Below are 26905 nucleotides of genomic sequence, written 5' to 3' on the forward strand. Positions count from 1 at the left end.
TTCCCCGTCGCTCTAGCGGATGCCGCTCCGTGAGGCAATACGGGGACCACGACTAATCATGATATTGATATCTCCGTACAATCGACCATCTCGGAAAGATTATGAGCGATGACAAAAGGGTCAGCTTGTGGAACCTTCGAAAGCCCTCCAATCATGTCCACATGCATTTAAAACGCCCGTGGCTTGAATGCGGCTAGCTATAAAGCTCTCCCGTCGTAGTCCAAGTTCGATCCCAGCCCCAAGTTCTTCCTCCTTCGTCAATCACCCTTGAGAAATCACACAGAGCCCCTTAATCATGTCTCCTCTAACCGCACTACGAGCCGACCTCTATGCCGCTCCCTCCATCCCCACCAATGCAACCTTACCCGATGGCTCGATTGGATACTGGCAACCGACGGTGGTGACCCTAATCTCCGGACACTCCGAAGCCGTCCTCGTCGACACGCTCTTCACTCACGACCAAGGCGTGTCGCTGGGCGACTGGCTCGACGAGACCCTGAACGGCAAGCGCCTGGCGACGATCTACATCACCCACGGCCACGGCGACCACTTCTTCAACCTGCAATACCTCACCCAGCGCTTCCCGGGGGTAGAGGTGGTCTCCACCCAAGCCTCCATCGACCACATGGCCACGCAGATCACCCCCGAATTCCATGCCTTCTGGAATGACCTCTTCCCCGGCCAAATCGACACCGATTCCTTCCAGATCCTGGCCAAACCACTGGAGAATAACAAGTTCACGTTGGAGGGCCATACCTTGGAAGCCGTGGACGTCGGACACTCGGACACCGACGAGACGACATTCCTCCACATCCCGGACCTGGATATGGTTGTCGCTGGGGATATCGTGTACAACGATGTGCACATGTGGATGACGGAGTCGCCGGAGCAAAGGCAGCGCGATGCCTGGCTGCACTCGTTGCGCGTGCTGGAGCGGTTTGATCCGGCGGTGGTCGTGGCCTCGCACCATCGGCCCGGCGGGGTGGATGGCGCGTGGAATGTGCGTGCCTCGATGGAGTACATCCAGACGTTTAGCCGGTTGGTCCAGGAATCGACCAGTGCGAAGGAACTTTATGATAAGGTTGTGGCGGCGTATCCGGATCGGATTGGGAGGCTGGTTTTGTGGCTGGGGTGCAAGGCCGTCTTTCCCGATATTATCGGGGTGTAAGCTGGGGATGGATGAAAGCAGATTGCGATGCAGCGGAGCTCGGGATGAGATACATGAGGTTCTAGTGGTGAATCTCCCTCTATATCTCTAGATCGCTTAGATATGGTGCACATGTTATCCCTCACTTCACTAGTGCTCATTTGCATATAGTAGGGGCGTGTGCGGAGGGTGTTTCGAAGTTCACATCTTCATATACTCTCCCATAGTCAGTAAAGTAGATAGAGACGACCACCATAGGTCTTACACTTGTGTTTGTATCATAATACAAGTATCTCTGTATAGTAAGTCAAGTGCAGCTGGGCCGATGAAAGATTTAGCATCAATACTTAAAGGTTCTTAGTGTGATTAGGGAAGGAGTACGGCAGTGCTTTCGATTCGTAGTTCTACGTATCGCATCAACTATAGCGCGGGCATAGAAACGTATCCATTGGGACAGTGTGCGAAAGTATGCAAAGTCCAAGAATCCATGGCTCCGCAAATATCTTCAGTATGAATGTGAACTATGCCAGTGGTATCCGTCATTCAAGCCCTTAGTTTGGACGTGAATAGTTGCTAGTCGAGGAAAATTATAGTGCTCAGTAGAAATGTGCTAGTAAATTGTGATAAACCAAGCGGACCGGGATCTATGGAATCCAGTCATACTCTGACGTTTATTTGGCACCTTACTAAGTATGTATGCGAGTGTGTTCTGTACACCGATTGCAATACGTACATCAATAATGGTTCACCAGGCAGGTTCGAGTAGCTTAAATCGGCGGCTGAAAGCCAACTCGGGAGAATTACTATTACTCAGTAGTGAGTAGTGTACCAGTTGTCTAGTGGATTGACCAGTAGACTGGCTAGTAAATTGACTTATTGGTTTGAATTCCCCTAAGATGCACAGCCCCTTCAGGCTGACATTTCCCCGGCGTTCTGGCGGGGAATCCTCGAACGGCGCGCTTTGGCCACCACTAGATAGATGTGCCCACAGGTCAACTTCAACCCCTTCCCTTTTAACAAAAGTTCCTTACACAGAGGCGGAGATATAGTTTGAGTGACGATGACGGAATATACATCGAGGACCGTAATTGCCAACGCCAGGTCGTGTAGACTGCAGCAGCGACACCGAGTGCTCTTTTCTTGCCCTAAGTGCGAGTGGCCGACTGTTTTGCCTTTAGGCCTAAGGGTCCTAGGGCCCTAGGGTCCTGGGTCGGAGTGGGGTCAGAGATCAAGTGCAGCTGGATGGAGGACTTCATTGGTGATGAATGCTAGACCAATACATGTAGTCTACTCCGTAGGTACTGTGGTTAGCCTACCTGTACACAGGCCCAGCTGTGCACGCTCCTAAATAGGTATTGTATGTTGACCGCAGGATCATTCCGGGCGGGGCCCAGCGGGGCCCAGCGGGGCCCGGGTAAGGCATCGCATTTTCCGACAGCCAAGTCGTTTGGCAGACAGTAAGGGGTTAGGGGTCTCATGGGTTCGGCCCGGAGCCTGATCGATATACATCGGAACCTGCTGGTCCAAAACCGCGCAGTCTGGGTGGGTCTTTGCGTGGAGCTGAACACTTGCCTACCCATATTAGTGTACCCAGTAGCCAATCAGTGTAGCCAGCGTTGGGGAGGGGTGGCTCTCGAGGAGACTTGGAGAGCTTGAATGAGACAAAATCTAAGACAGCAAGCAGCAAGTATCAGTCGAGGGATTAACTTGCATTCACCGGTGAGGGAGACTCTTGAGGCACTTCCAACTTACCTTACCCATCGAGAACGAAAGGAAGCGTCATACAAAGCAGTATAAAAGGCTCCATTTTTCCTCTCGGCTGTACTTCTGTGCTATCCTTCCATCGCATCTCACTCTTACCCTCTGTTCAATCTCCCGGACTCTGCTCCATGTTGGTGTCTGAAGCACGCCTTGCTCGTTTTTGTTGTTTCACAATTTTGGGCACCTCCCTTTGCTGGCTCTATGTTGCTTATAAAGGCTTCGATCCTGACGTTAAATTTATTCTCTGGACTATCGTCGGCCCAGCCTTCTACGCCACCTTCGGATGGCAATGGCGTACAGTTGAGTGACGGGCAGCGGCTGCCTGATTACTGGTTTGCCTACGATCTCGATGACGCCGAAGCCTCGGCTGCCCCCGTCCTCGAGGCGGCTTACGAGCAAACCACCAACACGGCCATCAATAAATTGGCCGTCCGTGAGCCCGTCCAGGTCTGTGAAAGCACCCTCTCCCGCATGGCCCAGTGCGCGACTATTGCAGGGGCTGTTTTCAGCTGGAGCGCGGCGATTGCAGGGGCGGCCTGGGCGTGGTCCCAACATAAAGATTGCAGTCTCCACTCTGGCACGATCGACGGCTGGCAGTACGAGTTCCATGCTACCGGGCGCAATTGCGACACCACCGCCCAGCAGAAGACCATCCATGGTGCCATCTATCACTATCTTTCCGCGATCGAGGGCAACACTGTCTGCGGCACACAGTGTCTGTCACTAAAGCATGGAGGCAGCTATGCCGGCTACCTGAAGTTTGGCAAGGTAGGCGTCTTTGATTCCGGCGCCTACTGTGGCCCAACCCTGCATTTCGAAAATTGTGCCTCAGGTGGCGTGAACAGCTTCTAAGGGGGTCCTCTTCCTTGTTCCCCACGTTTTCATTGGAGCTTTAAGAGAGTGATGGCGGTAGAAGGTGGAAGAAAGAGGGGAGGGACTGGAGGTGATTGGTCTTTTGGGGGGCCGGTGTGCTTGAGAAAGACTAAGAGGGGCTGTGGTTGAGATTTGTTTTCAATGGTGAATGGTTCTTGGAGGTCAAATGTGAACATTTAACACTCAGGGTACTCTTTCCTGCTCAAGTCTTTGGGATGTTGAAGTACTTTCCGAGCGGACAGCGAAGGACATGGTAATCGAACTCCAACGTTTTTAAGGTGAACCCCAGTTTGTCATCACTGGGACGTAGACACCCACTGTTCAAACATCGCGACTTGCCTTGAGCATTGAACATAAACTTCATATCTGTGGAGTAACCGGCATATCGATAGCAAGTCCACGATCCCAAAGCGATGACAAAAGTCCTCTCCATAGTGCAAATCTAAAACTGTAGCGTGACGATGTAGTCATGTCGTAATAAGTAACATCGCAAAAGCAGTATATTAGAGCAATTCGTTCCTGAAAGTAAATTCACAAGGCTTCAGTATCGTGGGACACGACATTGAAGATTCTTCCTATCTTCATGCAGCATTGCATGCTTATCAACCCAATCATTGGGTTACATCTCCGATACCAAGGATGACGTGATTCACCACCACCATGGCGCACCAGCAAGCGCAATTGCTATATAATCAACTTGCATAGACTAATATCTCTTCTCTAGAAATCTCTCACCGCACACATCAACATGGCTCCCAGTCCACCCCAGTCCGCCCCCGACGAAGCAGCCAAACAACCCACCGCCCACATCAAAGATGAATCCCACGACGGCGCCCTACAACTCCTCGCTGCCAACAGCAGCACGACCACCCTCGACCCAGAAACCGCGCGACGACTTGTCCGCAAAATCGACCTCTACATCATGCCACTCATCTGCATTGTCTACTTCCTGCAGTACCTCGACAAGATCGCCATCAGCTACGCCAGCGTGACGGGGCTGCGGGAATCGGCCCACCTGCACGGCAACCAGTACAACTGGGTCTCGAGCATCTTCTTCTTCGGGCAGCTGGCGTTCAGCTTCCCAACGGTGCGACTGCTGCAGGCCTTCCCTCTGGCGCGCTACGTCGCCGTCAATGTGGTCCTCTGGGGCGCGATTCTCGCCTGCATGGCGGCGTGCCATTCGTTCGCGGCGCTGATGGTCTGCCGTACGTTTCTGGGGGTGGCTGAGGCAGCGATTGTGCCCGCGTGGGTGGTCTTCACGTCGCAGTGGTATCGCAAGGAGGAGCAGGCCTTCCGGGTCGGGATATGGTTCGCCATGTGCGGGTTCGCGCAGATGTTCGGCGGGTACATCGCGTACGGGATCGCGGTGCATGTCGGGGACAGTGCGGCGCTGCGCGGGTGGCAGATCATCTTCCTGGTGCTGGGCGGGTTCACCATGCTCGTCGGTGCGGTGTTTCTCTTCCTCCTGCCGGATTCGCCCGTCACGGCGCGGTTTCTGTCCCCCGCGGAGAAGGCGCTGCATGCGGAGCGGCTGCGCGGGAACGAGCAGGGCATCGGAAGTACGGTCTTCAAGAAGGCACAGGTCGTCGAGGCGCTGACGGACCCCCTGACCTGGTTGTATGCCTTCTGGGTGTTCGCGGCCAATGTGCCCAATTCGATTGCCACGAGTTTCGGAAATATTCTGGTGACGGGGATGGGGTACTCGTCGCGCCAGAGCTTGTTGCTGGTCACGCCCTTGGGGGCGTATGAGGTTGTGGTGTTGGTTGGGTTGACGTATCTGAGTATGAGGACGGAGCAGAGGCTGTTCTGGTGTATCGTCGGGCACATACCGTCGATTGTGGGGGCGATTCTCATGGCCACAACGGAGAAGACCCCCGCGTTGATCGGGTACTATCTGTCCGGGGGCATCCCCATCGGATGGACGACGATCCTGGGTCTGACCAGTACGAACGTGGCCGGGTCGACCAAGAAGATCACCGTCTCGTGCATCCAGACCGTCGCCTACACGGTGGGCAATATCATCTCCCCGCAGACCTTCCAGGCCAAAGATGCCCCGCGGTATCTCCCCGCCAAGATCTCCATCGTCGTGCTGTATGTTCTGATCACGCTGGATCTGTGTCTCATTCGGTGGGTGTCGGTACGCGAGAACCGAAAGCGAGACGCGGAGAAGGAGGCCGCGGGCGAGGCGTATGTTGTGCAGCAGAATCATGAGTTCATGGACTTGACAGACCGGGAGAACCGCGAGTTCCGATATGCCATCTAGTCTGATATGGCTTGATGTTAGTTTGCCCCGGTACTTAGTCCTGATGGGTCTGGGGTGTGATATGCTAGGATATACTTCGTAATCTCTGTGGACATGGCTATATACGCATCACTAATCTTGCTGTCTCCGTGATTATTCTTTCGCAATCTCTGGCAGGATTATGACTCAGCTATCTCAGCTTCATTGATATTCACTGCCTAACATATCCAAAATCTTATTTCACAGAACGCTCTAGCCCTGGCTCAAATATCCCATGATAGGATTTAAAGTTTCTCTGAAGCTATTCAGGAAATTGGCTGAATAGATTTCCAGACATGAGCTGACGCATCCCGGGTAGACTACCTGTGAATAACTTCAAGATATCAGATCACGTGCATCTAGGGTCACGTCTATATCTTCACATCTACAGTTCAAGACTTCCTTCTTCTTTCCTTCTTTCTTCCTCCTTCTTTCATCCATCACACACCATCTCTCATCTACAACCCCCACTTTCATCCATCTCACATCATCAAACACACTCCCTTATCTACTTTGATCACCATCCGTGACTATGCGTCTTTCTGAACTCCCTGCGGAGGTCCTCCTCAACATCGGAACACAGCTTGGGGACGATGGCCTGAGCCGACTCCTCCGTACCAACCGCTGGTTCCACAATTTCTTCGGGGACGAGATCTACAAGATGCACGTGCAGAGGACCAAGGGCATCGCGCTGCTCTGGGCCGCGGACCGCGGGGACGAGATGCTGGCGCGAAAGTTCCTCGACTGTGGTGCCAACCCTAACGTGGGCTGGGGCCCCCGAGTCCCCGGCCAGGGAGACTGGGCGCTGCGCACCGCCGCGCGCTCCGACCTCTACTGGCGCCCGGATGGCAACCGCACCCACCTGACCCCCCTGACGCTGGCCGCGCAGAAAGGCTACCTGGACGTTGTCAAGCTCCTGCTTGCGTACGGCGCCGACCCAGGCCGCCACAACCGCGAGCATCAGACCGCGTGCCTGGCCGCCATCTCGGCGCTGATCGAAAAAGCCCACGACGGCCGCCAGTACCACAACTCGTGGGACCGGCTGTCCGACTTCAACCAGCCGCGGCGGCCGCTCGACCCGCAGCTGCTCGCCGTCGTCGACTTCCTGATCCATCTGCCCGACGCCATGTACGGCACCCACGGCTACCGCGTGCTGAACCTGGCGCTGCAGTGGCCCGACCAGGACCTGGCCGTCTACATGCTCCGCGACGAGCAGCTGCAGGCCTCGTTCTGTGAGCAGCCCGGCTCGCAGTTCGAGTACCTGCTCCGCAACGCCGCCCTCTTCCACCGCGTCGTCTTCGTCGACCACCTGCTCAACGTGGCCTATGCCAACTTCCACGTCCACGAGTGGGGTCGCCTGGCCCTCATCGCCCGCGACGCGACCCAGGAATACTTTAGCCATGCTATGGGGCACTACTACCTCATGTACAAGTATGTCGCCTTCTTCCTTTTTCTATGCGTCTGGGTTTGTATCTGGGTGTATGTGTCTTGGTGGTGGCTGTGATGGTGAGGGACTTTCGGGAGCATACGACTTGACTAAACTGACTTTCGTTCCCGCCAGCTTTCACCCCGCCAGCGCCGTCTGATTTTGGACCGTGATGGAACAGGAAACCACAACCGCTGGTTAGACTCTCATCTGGATGGTAGGGAAACACAACCTCCGGTTGGACTGTTGCCACCTCGTTGATCGGCATGGTTCTTGGTGTGTCTTTCAGTAAGGAAGGTATGTTACCAAGGATATGCCTTCGAGATGACAACAAGCAGATGGAAGCTGACTCGACCTTGCTCCTGGTCCCTAGGACGAAGGAACTTGAAAACCTTGTATTCCACGGGACGACAGGAAAACACAACCTCGGTTGGACTGTGGTCACCTCATTGACTTGATTCTTAGTTTGTCTTTCAGTCAGTATGGTATGTTCGACAAGTATATCCCCCCGAGATGATGACATGAAGGTATAGCTAACTCAATCTTGCCACTTACTACCAGGACGAAAAACTCGAAAAGCCTTCTATTCCACGGGACGACAGGAAAACACAACCCCGGTTGGACTGTGGTCACCTCATCGTCGAGCTGGTTCTTGCTGCTGGAAGGGATACAAAGATTGCTAAACGTGGTTTTGCTTTGGAATTTGATTGATGTTTTGAGATTCCTGAGATTGATTCATGTTTTTGAGATTCCTGAGATTGGTTTATGTTTTGAAAAATGACTTGAAATGTGTTTATGAATTATGAAAGGGGGTGGAAAATTATCATGTTACCAGAAGGAGTTGTTCCAGAATGTGAATATTAGGGGAATGAAGCTTGTGCTTTGCTACTTGGTGTAGTTCGATACTGCGTATCTAGCTCTTGCGTAAATGGTGCGGGTATAAACAGTTGCTAGTACTAGGCTCGTAAATGGTGTAGGTGGTGCACTGACAATCATAGAGTAGTTGATTCCTACATGTTGGGTATAAAGTAGATTGGTGTAGATGTTGTCTTTATTATTTAAGTACTTGTATGTAGAAGGCAGGGCATGTTCGGTCCAGCATACTGGCAGCTGGCGGTATAAGAGATGCGAACATCGCAGTATTGCTCCAGAAATCGGTTTCCCAGTGCACTGCTTTACCACGCTCTATGTGTTCGTGCATAATCTGTATAATCTCGATACGCATATTGTTATTATCTATTCGGTGTATATTGTCTACAGAATCTATGTTCTTTTCTGTTGCGACAAGTTGCTTACTGCGATGTTGACTGCATCACTGGAGCCATATAATAGTTTGGAAAGCGAGGTAAAGAGCTGAGCGAAGCTGAGCTATTACTCGGGTAACAAGAATGCAGTAAAACTAACATCTGATTTTTGAACACCGATATCCTTGTTGCCATTACAAAAAAATAATGTGATTTTAGGTGAACAGCCGAATACTGGCCTGGACTACATGCATTTGCAAGCGCAAGAGAAAACAACAAGAAATCAAAAATCGAGTGAAGAAGAAGCAGAAGTATTGCAGCTGTTTGCTGTTGGATATAGGCCCAGACTTGATAGTGGGCTCATTAGATGCAAGGAGAAAGGCAGGGCAAGGTGCGCAGCCGAAGCCGCTCTAATGCAATCCCGACACGTCCCCCTTGCCCACCTTTCTCAACTCCGAAGCAGCAGCACCACAACCTACAATCTACCACGTGTCATCGTTTACACACAGAACGACAATAAATTCAACAGCAGAAGCGAACATGAACCACCACCCACGAATAGTATATACACGCACCCCCCAAAATCACCCCAATCTAACAATCTAAGCAACAGTAACCGTCTGGTTCAAAACCTCCAAGTAAGGGGCCGCGGACGCCTGCATCCCACACCGTCAGCATTTCGATCAGTCCAAACCTATCACCAGAAAAAGAATGCTTACCCCGACCAAAGTGGCATGCGCCACCCCGATGACCGCCTGGCCCGCCGCCGCCGACGCGGGCACTGTGACGGTGAAGTTCTCGTACGGCGGCAGGTAGTATTCGTGGTAGACGGGGTTGAAGGCGCCGTTGTAGAGGATGGTGCCCATGTATTCGTCGGCCGCGTAGCAGTTGCCGCTGGCGCAGGACTGGAAGCCGATGGCAACGGCCATTTCTTGGGAGCCGGTGATGGTGTTCTATCGCTGTTAGGTTTGCGTAACGGGGGGGGAGGGGGTAGAGGGGGGAGGGGAGTAAGGGGAAGAGAAACGTACAGGCCGCTGAACTTGGACGGTGAGGCTCTGCCCTGGCTGGACGGTCTGGCCGGCCTTGGGGAGGCCAATGGCGGCGTTCTGGGCCAGGGCGGTGGCTAGGAAGGTGGCTGCTGCGGCAAAGGTCTTCATTGTGATGGGTGAAGGGATGGAAGAGGGATTAAGATGGGTGGTTGTTGTTGTTTTGGATGGTAAAGGGTTGGATTGCAGCGGCAGCAATGTTGTGGTAGATACGCCCAGCTTTATAGCACTGATCGTGACAGCATCGCTGGGATGCAGAGCCCTGAGATGGCGGCCTGATACCGAAATAGATCAGCTTGAGACATCGGATGGATGCAGATGCGTTGTCATTGGTGGTGTTTGGGAGATGGAGACTAGTGGACGTCGATCAGTGAGCTACTGGACCCTTTGGGGAAGGTGAGATGGATTTCTGGTGGCTGCAGCCCCGCGGGAAGGCATCAGAGGTTAGGGGGCAATGCGGAGGCCTCCCGGTAGTCCCGGAAGGCTTGAGCTTGTTTTCTCGGTTGTATGAACAACTTCTTGGGAGTTGGCTCATGCTGTTAACTACTGACTAACTGGAACTCTGGGTCTAAACTGCAAGTCGAAAGGGTGGGATTCAAGAAGCTATAGAGGGCGTTCTAAGAAATAGCACTAACTAGCTGGTGCAACGCTGTTAACATGAAAAGGGGTCGTCCTTATGTGGATGATGTATAGAGTGGAACAAGTCTATATCTGACACATCACATCACATGACCGGATTGAAGAAGCCGGATTTCCCATGAGTTCAGCAAGGCGGAGTAGCTACTACTAACTAGACAGCTCACAAATGTCTTACAACTTAGCCTGCTATGCGATATACGGTAAATACGAAGGAAACGTCAGCAGACACTTGATCCACTGATATCTGCCTGACGGCATTGGACTCTATATATACCCCGGGCTGTGCTTTGAACTCTACCCGTCTTAAGGCCGCCCACCGCGTCCACGGAACACCTACCAAGCAACCAACCAAGCATTCGCATGCGGAAATACCAAATACCCTCCATCTTCTAGAAGAGGCACACCTCGGACTTTACCCCGCGAGTACCCCATCTGACCCGAGGGAAACCTCCCCCGCTGACTTCATGCTCTCTCTTCTGCTCCGGTCGGGCCGGATTGACATCAACCCGCAGCAGCATGACATCAGGGCACAGCTAAATGCTTGGTCTGCTTACCCCCCTCATTTCACTCGATCACCGTTACACTGGAGATAAAGAAATCAGAGAAGAGTATCCGCTCTTATAATATATAATCATAATCATAGACATATAGTACATCAGATGCAACATATTCACAATCATGTCCAAAAAGAAAAACGTATATACAGTCCGCAAACTGGGTATTCGCAGAGTCACAGCAACAACATGCAAGGAATGTCGCCACAGGCCCCGGGCCTGCAACGCCAATATGTATCGAAAATAAGGAAAAAGAGAAAATGCAACAACGCTAAGTCTAGGTCGAGACGGCTAGCAGAAATGATGATGAGAGGGATTCGCTTATTCGGGGGCCGCGCAAGTGAAGACTCCACGAACACTGCCTGAATTGTAGTTGTTGACCTGGAGAGTAATTAGCAAGGGAAAGTCGAAACTGAAAAGGGCAATGAACTTACAATATCGTCCACACTGGCGTAGGTGCCCGCTCCGAGAGTGATCAGTCCAATCAACAGACAGATCAGGTTGAGAACACCCAGCATCATGTTCTTCGGGGTGAACCAGCTGCCCTCGCGCAGGAGCATGAACCACATGAGCGCGGGGAAGTAGAAGGTGAAGCCGGAGACGAAGAGGGCGGAGCAGATGGACAGCAAGTCGGAGAAGAAGGGGATCACTTCGGCGACAATGAAGGCGACCACGGTGATGGTGGTGATCACGGCCAACCAGGTGATCCAGCCCATCTTGGTGTTGATGAAGCGGATGGGCGAGTTCTTGAAGATGCGACCGTGGACCATACGACCCAGCACCACCGTGTTGATCGAACCACTGATGAAGATGACGGGGAGGGCGACACCGTACGCAACGCGGCTAAGAGTGTGGCCCGCCGAGGTGAGAGCCGGGCTGGCGACGTCCTGGCCAACGAAGGCGTAAATGATCGCACCGGTCAAGGTGTAGATGACAATCTCGATGATACCCAGGGACCAGATCGATTTAATGTAATCCTTGGGAGTGTGCATCTCATCCATAAAGGAGAACTGGCACAGGGCGAAACTGTAGGCGAAGACGATGTTGGTGATGGCAATGAAAGCGTCGGTGAAGCTGATGTCGTCCTTGGGCCAAGCAGACCAGTTGACCGCCGACAATCCCCCAGGCTGGTTGGTGCTCTCAACACCAGTGCCGATCATAGTAATACCGATTGCGACAATAATCGAGATGAAATCGATGTAGCCCAAAATGGCCATCTCAGCGAATGAGGGCGGAATGGCCAAGAGAAGCAGGAGGATGGCGGAGACTACAGCAAACACAATGGAACACACACTGCTCTCGGTGATGTCGATGAAGGCGATAGTACCGGTCAGACAGTGCGAGCCAGTCAGAAAGAGCAACTCCAGACCGAGCATGACGTAGATAATCTCGTAGCCAAAACGACCGAACATCAGGCGGCCGGCGTCGGGGTAGTGTGCAATGTCGGGGAACTTGAGCTTGACTTGACCGATAATGTGACTGGTGTAAATGGCAACAAATCCGAGGCCAACCGTGGTGATGACACCGGCCACCATCCCCAGCGTAGCGAAGGCGGAGGGAATCGACAAACTACCCAGGGCAATGGCCTCGACAATCATCACTACCGTCAGGCGTTTCCAGCCCAGACGGTTGTATTTTTGAATGCCAGCCTCGACAATGTTCCGCTCCGTGTCGCTCATCTTGTCGACCATATCGCCCTCATACTGGGGGGAGTAGAGATCCCCCTTCTTCTCGTTCTCGAAGTCCATCCCGGACTGGGATTTGCGGTCCCCAACGATGTCGTCACCGTAAGCCATGACGAGAATATGCAGAAAATGTCAGACAATCAGAATACAGGCTGAAGGTGGAGAGGGGAAAAGGTGAAGTTGAATTCGACTTTGCCCAGGTCGCACCAAATGCCTGATGGCTGTTGTTGAAGGAAGGGGGGGATGGGGAGGATGGGGAGGAAGGATGGAGAGAGGAAGAAGACGAGAGAAGAGGAAACGAAGGCAGTAGAAAAGTGGCAGGCGAGAGGGAAGCCAAACGGGTTTTGAATAATAATGGGCGGCGACAGCGGGGGGGGGGGAAGGGTCTGGGGGGGCTCCGGGGGGAGGAAGGCTGCAGGACCCGCCCAGGTAGGATTGATAATTATTCCGCCGTGGTTGCGCTGTGTTGCCTTTCGATTCCTCTCTCTTCCTCGAGTCGAAGACATTCCGGGCCAGTACCGCTGACGGTGGACGATCAGGCTTCACCGCAGCCCAAGCACACGGTCGGATGAATCCGGGCAAGAACTGATACAGTGATAATCCGGATCAGGCAACGGGACCAGCAAACCTTGACTAAGAAGATTTGGTGGCGGAAAGAAGAAATTCGGAGACTTTGCCAGATTGGCTCGACTTTTGCCTCCCACGTGGAGCCCAAGCATCCGCCATCCGCTGCAGCAGCCAATCAATCGCAAGGCATACCGTCTAAAATCCTGATTCAGGTTAGGGTGTGTGACGTTGAATTGGAGATGCGGTCGAAAGCGGTCTAGCGCCAACACTGAGCCAAGATTGACTCCAGATGGCCCGATTTGCATTAGGCAATGGCTCTGACTAAGTTATTAAGAGGCGGCGCTGGCTGGCCAGTGAGCAAGCAAGCACTGTAACGCCGAACCTTCCCCAGAATTTGTGTCCTGAAAGGATTGAGGCTAAACCCATTCCTTTGTAGTTTTTTGGAGTCGTCACCTTCGATCGACGCCCTACTTTGCACTATCCATCCACTTCGTGGTGGCACAAGAAGTTTAATTGCAGGACAGGACTGCAGCTTGACACGTCCCCCTGCGAACCACGCAACCCAGCCCATGAGTAGGATGGGGATGAGTAATGGATCTCACATCATGCGGAATTCTTCCCCATTCGCTTGCAGCTTAACCTTTTAACCTCCAGAGCAGGTCTCACACAAATGAGGGGAAGCGCTGATGGTCTCGTATTTTGGGGAAGAGCCGGGGCCGTGTCTCCCGATTCTGTTACTTAATGTTTTGCTACGACGCGCGGGAGAGACGAGACGACAAGACGATCCAAGCCAACCTGCAATTTGGAGCGGTGGCTTATCAGTGAAGGCATTACGCAGAAGTGTTTGCCAATTGATATTCGTTTGGTGGTGCGACCGTGGAGCCTTGAGGCGGGGTCAAGTCGGCCCGGGTCTTTATTTTCCTCCCTCTCCTTCTCCCTCTCCCTCTCCCTCTCGGCATCTGCAGCCCTTTCGCCGAGGCCGGTCTCCAGGCTGGGCTGTTTTCTGGAACGGCCACCAGCGGATCGTCCTTCCATCCTTGCCTGCCAATCGTGCCTCTGCCAATCTAATAACAACTTACCTATGCACTGTAACTACAGGTCGCCTTACTGCGCCCAACCCCGGAGCCGAATCAATGCCGATATTTTACCCAACAAGTCAAAAGATAACACCAACATGATTGACAACTGCTCATCTGTAGATCAACCCCTTACATGCCACCGCGCCAGATCATACTACATACTGCATAACGGATGACCATGTACTCTTATCGAGATTATCGTAATGGAGACTAGTCACCGCGGTAGGCTATCACTTGGCAACAGTCTAATGGCCTGCCCTGCCCGGCACGCTGCCAGCACGGCCGAATGTGCTTTGCATGCTTTGCATACTTTGCATAGTTGGCACACTTTGCATCCCCTCCTTGCTTGAGAGGCTGACGTCACGTGATGAAGACGGAGTTCCGCTTCCTCCAGTTGCCTTGTTGCTGTTGTTGGTGTTCCCCGCTCGGCATTCGGGAGGAAATCCCTTCCAACTCCGTTCACGCAGTAACCATCATCATTGTCAGACAGCAGTGAAGGAGGTATCACACATCCCCCCAAAATGTTTCTACTCAGTTCATTCAGGTCATCAACTTTGTAGACAGTCCGTGTACTGTACCGTACCTCTGGTCTGTCATGGACGGGGATTCCCCTTTATCGATTCCGTATGGCCACGCCTGTAGTACGTGTGCTCGCGCCAAGGTTCGCTGCATCCCTCGGGGTCGAGATTCCCCGTGTGAGAGGTGAGTGGAAGTGGTATTATCTGCAGACAAACGACGGATCAATCCACCGCTAATATATCCCAGATGTCATCGCTTGGGAAAGGAATGTCGTCCTGGATCGCGCCGTCGCCGTCCCAAGCGGCTTTCCAAGGCCGCTCAGCTGGAGCAGAAGATGGATGGGCTAATGTCTTTGCTCCAATCATCCGGACAGCTGCCCGGAGGACCAAGAGGAGACCGGCATCTTCCCGTCTCCGCTGGTAGTCAAGAGGGCGCGGATCGTACCTGTACAGCAAATCCGCTCTGTACTCCCGACACGGGGACGGGGATCGAGTCCGACGGTAGTGTTAGCCCGCGCCACTCTCCGCCCACCGCCATCATCCCGCCCAGCCCAGCGGAAGCCGAGGCAATGCTGCATTCGTTCCGAACGGACAAATTGGCTTGTCTTCCCCTTCTACATATTCCTAGTACGGCTACACCGGCTGACCTGGAGCGTGACTCTCCCTTTCTCTGGCGCTGCATTCTCACCACCGAGACCAAAGATGCCGCGCAGCAGGCCTTGCGCTGCGTCGACATCCGTCAGACCGCGGCCCAGATTACCATGGTCGACTGCGACAAGAATCTGGACCTGTTGCAGGGATTGCTGGTGCATATTGCCTGGATCTCTTTCCAAAGCTATCCTCCAAAATCGATCATGGTCTTGTACTGTCAAATAGCCACCGCGCTCATCTGTGAACTGGGCTTGAATCGTCCGGTCCGGAGTGACCTCGCCATGCTACCCCCCGTATGCAATGACCTCGTGCCACCAGCACCGAAGCAACCTGCACCACGCCCCAGAACCCTGAACGAGCGGCGAGCCGTACTGGGCTGCTTCGTGATCAGCTCAGTGTACGTAAATGCCTTCATGCTCCCATGTGACCTTCTCGTTCTATGTTCGCCACTAGCCTCAGTCGCATGCTAATCTCTTTACACAGGATTGCTCAATTTCTTGGCCGCATGGAGGTGATGCGATGGACGCCTCATATGGCAGAGTCCGTCGAGCTTCTCTCCACCAGCACCGACTCTCCGCACGACGCCACCCTCGCAAATCTTGCACGTGTCCGGCTTCTCGTCGAGCGCATCCGTGAGGGGCCGTGGAACGAGAACTCAAGTTCGAACGGCATCCCGCGTGCACCACTGCCCTTCTACATGAGCAGCTTACAAACCCAGCTCACCCAGCTCCGAGCTGACGTTCCTTCCGCCCTCCTCAACAGTAGTAGTTGGTTTACCTATCCATCCATAGTGTGATTCAATACTCACCTCGGGCAGACCCTCTCATATTCTACATCTTGCAAGCAGAAACTACACTATACGAGACGGCTCTCATCCACCCTAATCCCGAGACTAACGATACCCCCGGTGCTCTCGACTCCTGGCGGCTCGACCACCTCTGCGCATGCCTAACCTCTGTTCGCTCCTTCTTTGACAGCCTTCTTACAACGCCGATCCGCACTTTTGCCTCCTTCCCGATCATCGAAAGCATTCTTGTCGCGCACTGCCTGGTCACTCTCTCGCGTTTGACCTTTGCCGACATCCCCGGCTGGGACACGCGACTGGTCCGCCGCACGGCGGATGCGATCCTCATCGCCGACCAGATCAGCGACATGCTGGAGCAGGTCGTCAGTCTCCGGCGGGACGAGCACGAGAAGGACCCGTTCCATAAGCTGGGCGTCATGGTGCGGCGACTGCGCGCCACATGGGCATCGAGACTCGGGGAGTCCACAACCACCACCTCAGCCGCCGAGGGAGGCTTACTCGACTCGCAGCCGCCGCTCCCGGGTCAGCCGCTCCCTCCAGAATACGGGTACCCCGAGCAGACGCAACTATCGGGCCAGATGCCGGGGACGATGGGGGACCTGTGGGACTTTGATATATTCTTCGCGGGGTCGGACAGCGCGTGGTTGATGGATGCGGTGACGACGGGGGGACTTGGTTGAGGCGAATTGCATGTTTCTTTTTGGGTGTTACGACATAATAATCATCTCCTACTGTACAAAATCCGATAATGACTCAAGTGAAGCCGGACGGTTAATTTGTCTAAATTCTTTATGTATTTTGGTCACACCTATGGATGAACACAATGCGGGGGGGCCGCAGGAGGGATGTGTCGATGCCTCATACGTCAGGCCACTTACCCGTGCTACCCAGAATCTAGACAGGGAGACTCGTGTTTTGTATGGCAGCCTGCACGAGCTGACAGGTTTGACTCAGCAGAATCTTTTTGAACCCATTGGCAGAAGGTGGTAACTTACTGCGTAGGATCACCCACTGATTTTACTCATAGATCGATGGTAGGCAGGCTGATAAGTTTTGGGCTGACGGATCGACCCGCCCATCGGAATATATCCTAATCCCGCACCATCTTTCCAGCTTTCCTTCTCTTTGAGACTTCCAATCATCTCACGATCTTCAAGTCTCGGACACTGAGAACCTGACTCAATACCATGATCTACGTACACTGGTGCCTCCTGGGTACCTAATCATAATGAAGCTAAGCTCCAAGCCAAGCGGCGGTTCACCCCCCTTGACCAATCATACCCCAATCAACCTCCGCAGGGCCTCCACCTGGATCGACAGCCATTGTTGACAATGAACGCCCGCACGTGCAGCCCTGACTCGATGCTCCTCGTCCGGAGTTGCCAGGTGACAATGCATGAGCTTCGTGGGGGCGAATTCTGTGGTTGAGTGCAACAAGATCCTGTTTCCAGATCCTATAAGTACGGCTACAGTCCGCCATCCGGCCGATCCCGCCCGTCCCACGAAGCAAAAGGTTACCTAGTAGGTTTGAATTGAACACCACTGCACCTAGACACAATCATCACCCACGATGTTCGTCCAGTTCGTCTTCCCGTTGTGCATCCTCGCAGGCACTGCCCTGGCCGATGCGACCGTGTATCTCATCCGACACGGCGAGAAGCCCAGCGACGGGAGCACCGGGCTCAGCGCGCAGGGGGTGGAGCGGGCCCAGTGTCTGCGGAACGTCTTCGGGGCCGATTCCAGCTACAACATCCAGTATATCATGGCGGAGACCCCGAAGAGTGGTATGTCTTTCCCTCCTAGCCCCTTTCTTCTCTCATATCCACGGTAAGCGATGGATGTACGATCGTCCCTTTCGCTCACCATCAACAGACGGCAAGCGAGACCGCCCGTATCTGACCGTGCTCCCGCTGGCGGAGGATCTGGGCATCACCGTCGACACCTCGTGTGCCAAAACCGACGCCAAGTGCGTCAAGAAGGTCGTGGAGAACTATACCGGGGACGGCAACATCCTGATCTGCTGGGAGCATGGCGAGTTGACCGACATCGTGGAGGAGTTGGGGGATGATGATGCCCCGACGTATCCGGATGATAGGTAAGTGGTCGACTTGTCTGATGAAGGGCATCTAGAAAAGGTCTGCAGTCACTGACTGGCAACTCGCGTGCAGCTTCAATCTTATCTGGACGGATCCCTCCCCGTACACCGACATCACTGCGGTCACGAGCGAGAACTGTCCTGGACTTGATAGCTAGATTGCTGTCGCGGGTATCACGGGCTGGGTAGTTGAGAATGAAACATCTTTTTTTTTTTTTTTTTTTTTTTTTTTTCGTTGGAAGACCCCCATACTGCATGGAAGCTGTCGACCACAAGATGGCAAGATTCACAAATGGTCCTGATGGCCTGACAAGTTATTTGTGGTGACGAGAATTGGTTGTCTGTGTGTAGCCATGTCTCAGCTGCCAGCACGTCATTAACCGCCCGGAGCACACATACTTCGGGCGCACCGACGCCAGCCGACTCGGAGAACATTCTCTCACCCACATTCACCCACCATGACATCTGGTGGCGACTATAGGGCAGACAATCACTACCCATCGAACACGTCGAGAACTCGCCGATCAATGCATCGAAGTCCGTGGCCACCTTCTAGTGTATATACGACAGTCTTATGCTCTAAGGTGGGAAACCTTTAGTCTAGTTGCACGAACAGGTCGAGGGGCGGCGATAAGAGCCACGCCACGCCACGTTCCGACCCACGACCGTCCATCACGAGATGCAGGAACTAGGAGCGGAGGTTTTACTCGAATAGGCGCCCTCGGTCGTGCGTTCCCCACGATGTATCTGCCGGGGATGAGGATTGGGAAGTGCGAGTGCGAACGACGGAGCCAGCCAGGCCACTGTCGGTTACCCAGGATGGGGATCCTGCTTCAAAGCCATTTTCGGTGGCGATTCGTAACGGTCGCATGCGATAGGGGAGTGAGAAAGTGGGATTTCCGTCGATGCTCAATACGGAAACCTCGTGTATGGCTGTAATCCGCCAAGCGAAGCCTCTGTCTTGGTTGTTGTTGTGGTTTTGCTGGGCGAGAGAGATAAGCAAAGACAAGAAGGCTTCGCGGGAAGCCAAGTGTGCTGGGCAGGGGCTGCCAGCTTGGTATCTCCTTTGCCTCTCTCTTGGCCTCTCTCTTGGCCTGAACACTTCTTCTCGGTAAACCACGATGAGTGATACGATATGTCAATTCTACCAGGGTGTCAGCCTCTAGTAGCCACTTACACTTACCACCAGCTGAAAAGGCCATGGCGACCAATTGACACCCTCCCAATGATTTCGAAGGCAACCGAGGTGGTCACCCGATCTGGATGCGTGCACCACCAACACACGAATGGCGTCAATGCCGATTATCAGAAATTAATATGTGCTCGATGGCGCAAGTTCCCGTGCATCTCTTATCATTGTCGGTGTCGGTGCTGGGATTGGTGCATTCGCCCTGTGCATGCGGGCTGATAAGCATCAGCTAACCCTAACTAGGCTTCGAGCCCCGGTCTAGTGCTGTTGGGTCTTCCTGCAATCACCCCCCAGGCTCTGCGCAGCGTTACATCCCCCTCGCTGTCCGACGGCTGTGAGATTGCTTGAATTCGCCCTACCCTCCTTGGCAAGGTCATATCGCCGCCGGGGATCCGTCCTAGGGTCAAGCGATGGAGATATAAGAACAACCCACGATGCAGCCTGTGCTTTCCTGCTGCTGCTGCTGCTGCTGTTGCTGTGTCCGCACCACCTGACCCCAGCCACTGCCACCTGTCACAATGCGTATGTTTTATTCCTTGGCCAGTGAATCTCCCTCACTGACGAGCACCAGCTGCCCTAGCTGCAGAAAACCAGGTCGTCGACGCCATCAACCATGGCGAGGTGACCACCGTGATCAGCCATGCCACCCACCCCGACCCGGAGAAGTTGAACTACGAAGTCGACACCGCGACCATCGGCCACGACGAGGACTATCCCGCTCCGACGGACGCGGAGCTGAGCAGTCTGCGCAAGATCCCCGCCAACCTGCCCATCGTGGCCTACTCGCTGTGCTTGGTCGAATTCGCTGAGCGTGCCTCCTACTACGGTGCCCAGACGGTGTTTTCCAACTTCATCGAATTTCCGCTGCCCAAAGGTATGTGTGCCTACTCACATCTGGCTCAGTGGGGTCCAGTCTAACCCCGGATAGGTGGTAACGGGGCTGGTGCTCCCCCACGGGGCACGCAAGAGACCGCCGGTGCCCTGAACATGGGACTGCAGGCGAGTGATGCTTTGGTGCTGCTGTTCCAGTTCCTAGCCTACGTGATTCCCATCTTCGGAGGATGGTAAGATCCCCTCCCTTGGTCAACTTCGCGTTCGTGTTCACTGACCACCCTCCCCAGGTGGGCCGACGTCCACATCGGCCGGTACAAGGCGATCTGCATCGGGGTGGCCATCTGCGGTGTGGCGCACATCATCCAGATCATTGGGGCGATCCCGAGCGTCCTGCAGCAGGGCCAGTCGCACGCGGCGCCGCCGTTCATCATCGGGCTGCTGATGCTGGCGTTCGGGGCGGGAGTGTTCAAGCCCAACATCGCGCCCACGGTGCTGGACCAGTTCCGCCACCAGAAGCAGTACACCAAGACGCTCAAGTCCGGGGAGAAGGTGATCGTCGACCCGGAGATGACGGCGACGCGCACGATGCTGATCTTCTACGGGGTGGTCAACGTCGGCGCCTTCTACATGCTGGCCACGACCTATGCCGAGAAGTACGTGGGCTACTGGCTGGCCTTCCTGCTGGCGGGCTTGGTCTACTTCATCCTGCCGGTGGTGCTGGCCCTGGTCTACAAGAAGACCTACCGGCTGCCGCCCAGCGGGAACTCGGAGCTGGGCCAGGCCGTCAAGATCACCATGACGGCGCTGCGCGAGAACAAGTTCCAGGTGTGGCGCAAGAACTTCTTCGACGCCGCCAAGCCCAGCGTCCTGGCGGCCAAGGGGATTACCGTGAGCTGGTCGGATAAGTTGGTCGACGATGTGCGGAGAACCCTCGGTATGTCCTAGCCCCAATCACCACCGCTCCTCCTCCTCCTCCTCCTATACTAACGCGAACAACAGTGGCCACCGAGATCTTCTTCTACTTCCCGATCTACAACCTGAACGACGGGGGCATCGGCTCCGTGCTCTCGAACCAGGGCGCCTCGATGACGACGAACGGAGCGCCCAACGACCTGCTCAACAACTTCAACGCGCTGACGATCATCGTGGCGGTCCCCATCCTGAACTACGGGATCTACCCGCTCCTGCACAAGTACAACTGCCACCCGGGGCGGATCACGCGCATCACGTTCGGGTTCTTCCTGGCGACGATCGGCGGCGTGGCGGGCGCCATCGTGCAGTACCGCGTCTACAAGACCTCGCCGTGCGGCTACTACGCCTCCTCGTGCGCGACGGGCGTCTCCCCCATCAGCATCTGGTGGCAGCTGCCCAACACCATCCTGTCCGCGCTGTCCGAGATCTTCTGCAACGTCACCGCGTACGAGCTGGCCTACGCGCGCTCGCCGGCCAGCATGCGCGGCCTCGTCATGGCCGTCTTCCTGTTCATGACCGCGCTGAGCAGCGCGCTCGGCGAGATCCTCGTCCCCGTGACCGAGGACCCCTATCTTATTTGGATCTGGGCCGCGCCGGCGATTGCGTTGGCTGTGCAGGGCGTCTTGTTCTGGTTCCGGTTCAAGCATCTCAATAATGACCAGTTCATGACGGATGAGAAGGATTACGAGGGGGAGGAGGTGGAGGGGGCGCGCAGTGAGCCGAGTGTTGTCGGGGAGGAGAAGGAGGTCGTGAAGAGTGGGTAGTCGACTTTCTTTTACTTGCGTTGATGGCTGGCTGGGGATCATGGTGAGGGTTAATGGGTCCATGTATGATTGACGGGAATATTGAGGGTATATGTCTAGGTGAATTAATCTAATCGCTACACGCTACACTTCTATCACCAAAAATAGTCAACAATCCTGTAATGTACACCGTACTATTCCTACAGCCCACCTCCCACCTAAGCATCGGCATCCACCTCATAAGCAAAGGGAATACTCTGCATCGCCCCCTTGCGCTGCACGCACCCGGCCGCCGCGCGATTCGCCAGCCTCACCGCGCCCTCCACCAGCCCATCGAACTCCTCCAACCGCCGGCCCTGCGCCACGAACCGCGCAAACGCCGCCGTGAAGTACCCGACAAACGTATCCCCGGCGGCGGTGGTATCCAGGACCTTGGCCACCTTCTCCGCGGCGACGCACCCGCTCGTGCCGAACCGGGTCGAGAAGAACGCCCCCTTGGCGCCCAGCGTGATGAGCACGACGCCCACCTCGGCCGCCTCATGGAACCGCGGCGCCAGCACGCGGGCCAGCGTCTCGGGGTCCTCCTCATTCGCGGCCCCCTGCTCCAACCCCAGCGCCTTGGCCATGAGCACCGCCTCCGTCTCATTCATCACCAGCACGCTCGTGCCCCGCAGCGCCTCCAGCGGGATACCCTCCGGAAACACCGGCGCCGGGTTGAAGACCACATGCGCCCGCGCATCCCGCCGGTTGTAATGCTCCAGGAGCCCCAAGACCGTCTGCCGGGGAATCTCGCCCTGCAGCACCACCACCTTCTGAATCTCTTGCGAAGAAGAAACCAACCCCTCCACCCCCTGCACCACCTCGTCCGCGGAATTCATCCCAACATGGTTGGCCCCGGGCACAACCGCAATCCGGTTCTCGCCGCTCTCCTCCTCGACGATGATCGTCGCGGATCCCGTGCTCGCGTCGGCCCGCTCGGTCACGCCGGCCACGCTGACGCCGGAGCCTTCGAGGAGTGGCCGCATCAGGGCGGAGTAGTAGGGGTCGTTGGCCCCCACCGCGCCGACCATGTAGACGTTCGCGGCGTGCGTGGTCGGGGTGGTGTGTGCGGCGCGGCCGCAGGCCACGGCTTGGTTGGCGCCCTTGCCGCCGGCGGAGATGGTGAGGCTGGTCGCGGTGAGGGTTTCACCGGCCTGCGGGCAGCGTGGCGTGTAGGTGACGAAGTCGGTGTTCAGGGAGCCGATTATGAGGATTGAGGGGGGCGACGACATTTTGCGGGGGGTGGTGGTGAAGTGGGGAGCGGGGTTGAGGTTGAGTGCGATTCTGAGGATTGTTGGGGCTTGAAAGGTTAGTATTCTGTTTTGGGGGGTCGGTTTATGGTGGAACTTACAGTAGAGACTGAGGAGGAGAAAGGGGAGTTGTGTTGTGGTGTGCTGAGTTGAGTAGAGAAGAGGAAGTAAACAGGTTATTGTTGCATGCGATGCGATGCGGCGAAAGGGTCGTGTGAGCGGGGATGAGGCGGGAGGATCAGTCAGCATATCACGTGCATGACGTAGGTGCGATAAGATAAGCTGATAGCGATAAGGTAGTGCTCATATGAAGGTACGAGGGGAGGATGGACTGGCCTGCAAGAATTAATTCCATGTCTATGACTTTGAATTGTAGACTGTAGTAGTCGGAGGCGATTCATCCAGAAGAATGCCTCGTTAAGATATGTTATCCTAGTGTCAAGTTGGCTTCTACTAAGCATATAGACACAAACTTTCCAGCTGGAATAGACACAACCCTATCCCAGTATTACCTCGGCAGCAGGCAAGTTACTGCCAGTGCACAGTTCACTCAATATGAAGGCAGGACTAGCTCCCAAATTCTGCAGAAGAAGAAGCTATATTCTAAGGACTTATACACTATAGTCCTCATCATCCGCGGCGGAGCAGGTCCAGCTAACCTCAACCAGGCACCCCCCGGGCCACCACTATCCACCTCGGCATCCCCTCCGCTCGCCATTTTAGGACCTCTGATGCAATCTGCAAGCCAAGCAGCCACCACTGCACAGACACAAACCCCCTGACAGGTCCGAGAAATTCCCCGAGCTCCTGCATGCCATTCCCCCCCGACACGGGGTACATACCCGTCAACCTTAATGTCGTCCCGCCGTTGCAGTTCTTCAGCGTCCAGCACCGCCATACCGCAGCATAGCAGTATATAAGAGCCACCCTCCCATACCCAAGACACCCAGTAGACAGCACCCTTCACTCCACCCCCATCAAACCATCCCAGATCCAAAAGCAAAATGCTCTCCCTCCTTCTCACCCTCCTCGCAACCAGCACCCTCACCCTCACCCTCGCCTCCCCCTCCCCCCTCCACAAACGCTCCGTCACCTGCCTGAAGGTCGGCGCCACCGCGACAGCATCATGGACCAACAGCGCCGGCCAGAGCTGCACGTACACCGGCGTGGTGGGCAGTAACTACGGCGAGAACAGTGCGGGAGGCGAGTACGTTATTCCTCTCATTCCCCCCCACACATTCAACCCGATGTACATCCTGACCAAAGAAAGCTACTCGTGCAACGGCCGCTGCGGCGCCGGATGCACCGGCACCGCCATCGGCAACGTCTACACGCAGGACTGCTGGTCGCATGACATCTGCAGTTACTTCAACAATGCGTCGGGTGGGGCGAGGTATGTCCTTTCCCCTCCCTTTTAAGCCTCTCATTATAGAATGGTGTGGGTTTGAGGTAGAGGCAGGCTAACGGGATAGTGACCCCAACTGCGGCGCGGCGTACGAGGCGGCCGAGGATGATTTCCTGTTAGGTTATGTGGATGGGTGCTCGCAGACGAACCCGACGAATGCGGTGGTCAAGCCGACTGTCTCGCCGGTTTGTTCTTAACGCTCTCCAGTCGGGGTTCTAGGTCAGCTATCACGGGCAGGGAGGACGGAGATGCGACGGCACTGTATCCTTACACTCTACTTCACAAAGTATACGATACATCTTCTGTATCAATCTAAGAACCGAGTAAACAGGGTAAACAGGGTATCACACCAAACATAGAATCGCAAACCAAAAAGAAGAAAAAAAAAGAAAAGAACAAACAAACAAATAAAAAAGCTAGGACGGCCCCTAAACGAAATAATAAAGCCCAGAGCAAGACAGTCGCATCGCAATCAAACCGCCGAAAAATAGCCCCGCCCATTCTCCAACGGCAGCGGGGGCTCCGTCAAGGCCATTCCGATATCATCCTGCAACTGACTCAGCCCGGGCTTCCGCGCTTTGCACGGGGGCGTCTCGCCCGTCGAGGAGCCCCGGCTGTGGCTCTCGGCGGCGGAGCTGTGGATGCCGATGAGCCAGGGGCAGTGGAACCGCAGGAACTGCCGGAAGTACGGCAGGCAGCCGCAGATGATGATGAAGTTGGCTTCGATGACGCTGGATGGGTGGTTAGCACTTCGCCTCGACAAGAGGAATCAGAGGGGGGACGGGACGTACATGAACACACTCGCCAACGCAAGCTTATACGTCGGATCCACCGAGGTCACTAGCGGCCATAATGTTGCGAGGCGCACGATGCTCGTGACGATTGTCCTACCGTCGAAACCTATTAGCCAACCCTGTCCTCTTCCCCAACCCTTCCTCCGCATACCCCAACCCAACACCCAGGGGAAGACGTACAAACACCCCACCAAGAACATCCCAAAGATCCCCACCTTCTGCACCGTCGGCAAGGTCAACTTCATCACAATCGGCACGGGAATCAGAATCAACACCACGTCGCTCAGCGTATTCGTCACCGCGGTCGCCATGTAGATCCCGGGCCGACTGATGCACCCGCCCGTCGTGTCGGTGACGTCCCAGTTCCGGCCCACGGGGTGGCACGCGAATATGAGCGCCAGCGTGAGCGCGATGCTGTACGCGATGATGAAGACGGCCACCCCGTTGATCACGTACTTCCAGAACCGGATCATGCTGAGCAGCCGGTGGTAGAGCATCAGGAGCGCGATCTTGGCCAGCGCCAGGCTAGAGATGTAGATTGTGGCGGCGGGGACGACGACCTTTGCCCCTCCGTGGTCAGTGGATGCACTTTGATGTTCAAAAGGTGATCTGGGGAGGCTGGACGCACCTTGAGATAGGTGTTGATCTGGTCCGGCGTCAGAAACCAGATATGCACGCCGATGTGTGCGTGCTCGAACCCGTCTGCTTCAATTAGTGCCGCTGACTTCCTCGAGACAAATTAGGGTGCAACGCACAGATGATAGTTCCTTGTGTCGCCATCGAAATGACCTGTCGCGTGTGAGCACTCTCTGTTACCACGGCGTAAAAACAGTGACATCATACCCAGGCGCATATTAAGCACACTGCGACAACGACAATCAGCCTCGACCCGACCACGTCTGAAAGCGTACTCACCATCATCCCACCAGAACTTCTTCATGATCCGGATCTTCGTGTAGATCCGCATCACCAGCAACGGGGTGCACACGGCGATCCCCACGGTCGCCAGTGCCAGATTCGTCGTCCGCAGCCAGCCGTGGCCGGGACTGCCGGTGGTGTTACTCGCTGAAGCGGCTGCGCTGGCTGCCTCCATGATGAGGTGCCGTAGAGGGTGCAAATACAGAGAACGGGGGCATGATTGCTCCACCGAGAGAATGGTTGACACTTTGTTTGCCTTCGCAATGGGGAGATGGGGCGGCGGGGTGGGATTATACTGGGGAATTAAGGTTGGGGAGGATGCACGGATGCACGCATCATCGACTCGGCCAGTTGCCGATCCGGCAAATGACATCCGGCGGCAATGCACTG

The 26905-nt window shown here is 55.0% G+C and overlaps 13 protein-coding genes across 13 annotated transcripts; 8 read left to right on the forward strand and 5 right to left on the reverse strand.

Annotated features, from left to right (window-relative positions):
* Positions 1–295: 295 nt before the first annotated feature.
* On the forward strand, positions 296–1168 carry BO72DRAFT_521088 (MBL fold metallo-hydrolase; the record flags this gene model as incomplete). The annotated part of the gene is made up of 1 exon (XM_040949735.1): positions 296–1168. One exon carries the CDS (start codon positions 296–298, stop codon positions 1166–1168), a length of 873 nt encoding a protein of 290 aa, XP_040796280.1.
* A 1941-nt stretch (positions 1169–3109) lies between these two features.
* BO72DRAFT_463083 (uncharacterized protein) lies at positions 3110–3760 on the forward strand (the record flags this gene model as incomplete). The annotated part of the gene is made up of 1 exon (XM_040946580.1): positions 3110–3760. One exon carries the CDS (start codon positions 3110–3112, stop codon positions 3758–3760), a length of 651 nt encoding a protein of 216 aa, XP_040796281.1.
* Positions 3761–4529: 769 nt separating this feature from the next.
* BO72DRAFT_440002 (allantoate permease family MFS transporter) lies at positions 4530–6044 on the forward strand (the record flags this gene model as incomplete). Its single annotated transcript, XM_040943432.1, has 1 exon — positions 4530–6044. The coding sequence occupies one exon, from the start codon at positions 4530–4532 to the stop codon at positions 6042–6044; it is 1515 nt and encodes a 504-aa protein (XP_040796282.1).
* Positions 6045–6594: 550 nt separating this feature from the next.
* On the forward strand, positions 6595–7648 carry BO72DRAFT_501098 (ankyrin repeat domain-containing protein; the record flags this gene model as incomplete). Its single annotated transcript, XM_040948942.1, has 2 exons — positions 6595–7541; positions 7624–7648. The coding sequence occupies 2 exons, from the start codon at positions 6595–6597 to the stop codon at positions 7646–7648; spliced, it is 972 nt and encodes a 323-aa protein (XP_040796283.1).
* Positions 7649–8922: 1274 nt separating this feature from the next.
* BO72DRAFT_452817 (uncharacterized protein) lies at positions 8923–9932 on the reverse strand. Its single transcript, XM_040945826.1, has 3 exons — positions 9761–9932; positions 9452–9685; positions 8923–9388 (listed from the first exon to the last, which is right to left on the reverse strand). Exons 1-3 carry the CDS (start codon positions 9887–9889, stop codon positions 9335–9337), a joined length of 417 nt encoding a protein of 138 aa, XP_040796284.1. The 5' UTR covers positions 9890–9932; the 3' UTR covers positions 8923–9334.
* A 1082-nt stretch (positions 9933–11014) lies between these two features.
* On the reverse strand, positions 11015–13026 carry BO72DRAFT_452819 (putative amino acid transporter). The gene is made up of 2 exons (XM_040945827.1): positions 11406–13026; positions 11015–11352 (listed from the first exon to the last, which is right to left on the reverse strand). Exons 1-2 carry the CDS (start codon positions 12765–12767, stop codon positions 11293–11295), a joined length of 1422 nt encoding a protein of 473 aa, XP_040796285.1. The 5' UTR covers positions 12768–13026; the 3' UTR covers positions 11015–11292.
* Positions 12652–13342, reverse strand: BO72DRAFT_279160 (uncharacterized protein). The gene has a single exon (XM_040940261.1). It carries the CDS (start codon positions 13160–13162, stop codon positions 12797–12799), a length of 366 nt encoding a protein of 121 aa, XP_040796286.1. The 5' UTR covers positions 13163–13342; the 3' UTR covers positions 12652–12796.
* Positions 13343–14897: 1555 nt separating this feature from the next.
* On the forward strand, positions 14898–16956 carry BO72DRAFT_463088 (Zn(II)2Cys6 transcription factor domain-containing protein; the record flags this gene model as incomplete). The annotated part of the gene is made up of 4 exons (XM_040946581.1): positions 14898–15004; positions 15068–15868; positions 15955–16235; positions 16289–16956. The coding sequence occupies 4 exons, from the start codon at positions 14898–14900 to the stop codon at positions 16954–16956; spliced, it is 1857 nt and encodes a 618-aa protein (XP_040796287.1).
* An 890-nt stretch (positions 16957–17846) lies between these two features.
* Positions 17847–18529, forward strand: BO72DRAFT_389792 (putative phosphoglycerate mutase family protein; the record flags this gene model as incomplete). The annotated part of the gene is made up of 3 exons (XM_040941781.1): positions 17847–18060; positions 18149–18371; positions 18445–18529. 3 exons carry the CDS (start codon positions 17847–17849, stop codon positions 18527–18529), a joined length of 522 nt encoding a protein of 173 aa, XP_040796288.1.
* Positions 18530–19874: 1345 nt separating this feature from the next.
* On the forward strand, positions 19875–22257 carry BO72DRAFT_452825 (putative MFS peptide transporter). Its single transcript, XM_040945828.1, has 5 exons — positions 19875–20082; positions 20132–20434; positions 20489–20624; positions 20682–21328; positions 21394–22257. The coding sequence occupies exons 1-5, from the start codon at positions 20079–20081 to the stop codon at positions 22128–22130; spliced, it is 1827 nt and encodes a 608-aa protein (XP_040796289.1). The 5' UTR covers positions 19875–20078; the 3' UTR covers positions 22131–22257.
* Positions 22258–22327: 70 nt separating this feature from the next.
* On the reverse strand, positions 22328–23380 carry BO72DRAFT_472546 (ribokinase; the record flags this gene model as incomplete). The annotated part of the gene is made up of 1 exon (XM_040947144.1): positions 22328–23380. One exon carries the CDS (start codon positions 23378–23380, stop codon positions 22328–22330), a length of 1053 nt encoding a protein of 350 aa, XP_040796290.1.
* A 740-nt stretch (positions 23381–24120) lies between these two features.
* Positions 24121–25000, forward strand: BO72DRAFT_521104 (uncharacterized protein; the record flags this gene model as incomplete). The annotated part of the gene is made up of 3 exons (XM_040949736.1): positions 24121–24605; positions 24669–24791; positions 24871–25000. The coding sequence occupies exons 1-3, from the start codon at positions 24403–24405 to the stop codon at positions 24998–25000; spliced, it is 456 nt and encodes a 151-aa protein (XP_040796291.1). The 5' UTR covers positions 24121–24402.
* Positions 24987–26811, reverse strand: BO72DRAFT_440027 (uncharacterized protein). Its single transcript, XM_040943433.1, has 7 exons — positions 26513–26811; positions 26441–26460; positions 26353–26386; positions 26226–26299; positions 25778–26157; positions 25595–25690; positions 24987–25534 (listed from the first exon to the last, which is right to left on the reverse strand). Exons 1-7 carry the CDS (start codon positions 26688–26690, stop codon positions 25276–25278), a joined length of 1041 nt encoding a protein of 346 aa, XP_040796292.1. The 5' UTR covers positions 26691–26811; the 3' UTR covers positions 24987–25275.
* Positions 26812–26905: the final 94 nt, after the last annotated feature.

The sequence above is a fragment of the Aspergillus fijiensis genome, assembly GCF_003184825.1.
Source record: "Aspergillus fijiensis CBS 313.89 unplaced genomic scaffold BO72scaffold_78, whole genome shotgun sequence".
Lineage (NCBI taxonomy): Eukaryota > Fungi > Ascomycota > Eurotiomycetes > Eurotiales > Aspergillaceae > Aspergillus > Aspergillus fijiensis.

Coding starts and splice junctions, on each gene's coding strand:
- BO72DRAFT_452825 (XM_040945828.1), top strand. Junction 20,625..20,681: donor ATTCCCATCTTCGGAGGATG/GTAAGATCCCCT, acceptor CACCCTCCCCAG/GTGGGCCGACGTCCACATCG. Junction 21,329..21,393: donor CGATGTGCGGAGAACCCTCG/GTATGTCCTAGC, acceptor CGCGAACAACAG/TGGCCACCGAGATCTTCTTC.
- BO72DRAFT_440027 (XM_040943433.1), bottom strand. CDS start 26,690: ATGGAGGCAGCCAGCGCAGCCGCTTCAGCGAGTAACACCACCGGCAGT. Junction 26,387..26,440: donor TGTGCTTAATATGCGCCTGG/GTATGATGTCAC, acceptor CACACGCGACAG/GTCATTTCGATGGCGACACA. Junction 25,535..25,594: donor GCGTTGGCGAGTGTGTTCAT/GTACGTCCCGTC, acceptor CCACCCATCCAG/CGTCATCGAAGCCAACTTCA.
- BO72DRAFT_452817 (XM_040945826.1), bottom strand. CDS start 9,889: ATGAAGACCTTTGCCGCAGCAGCCACCTTCCTAGCCACCGCCCTGGCC. Junction 9,686..9,760: donor CCGTCCAAGTTCAGCGGCCT/GTACGTTTCTCT, acceptor TAACAGCGATAG/AACACCATCACCGGCTCCCA. Junction 9,389..9,451: donor CGCATGCCACTTTGGTCGGG/GTAAGCATTCTT, acceptor TGTGGGATGCAG/GCGTCCGCGGCCCCTTACTT.
- BO72DRAFT_279160 (XM_040940261.1), bottom strand. CDS start 13,162: ATGTCTTCGACTCGAGGAAGAGAGAGGAATCGAAAGGCAACACAGCGC.
- BO72DRAFT_452819 (XM_040945827.1), bottom strand. CDS start 12,767: ATGGCTTACGGTGACGACATCGTTGGGGACCGCAAATCCCAGTCCGGG. Junction 11,353..11,405: donor ACGCCAGTGTGGACGATATT/GTAAGTTCATTG, acceptor ATTACTCTCCAG/GTCAACAACTACAATTCAGG.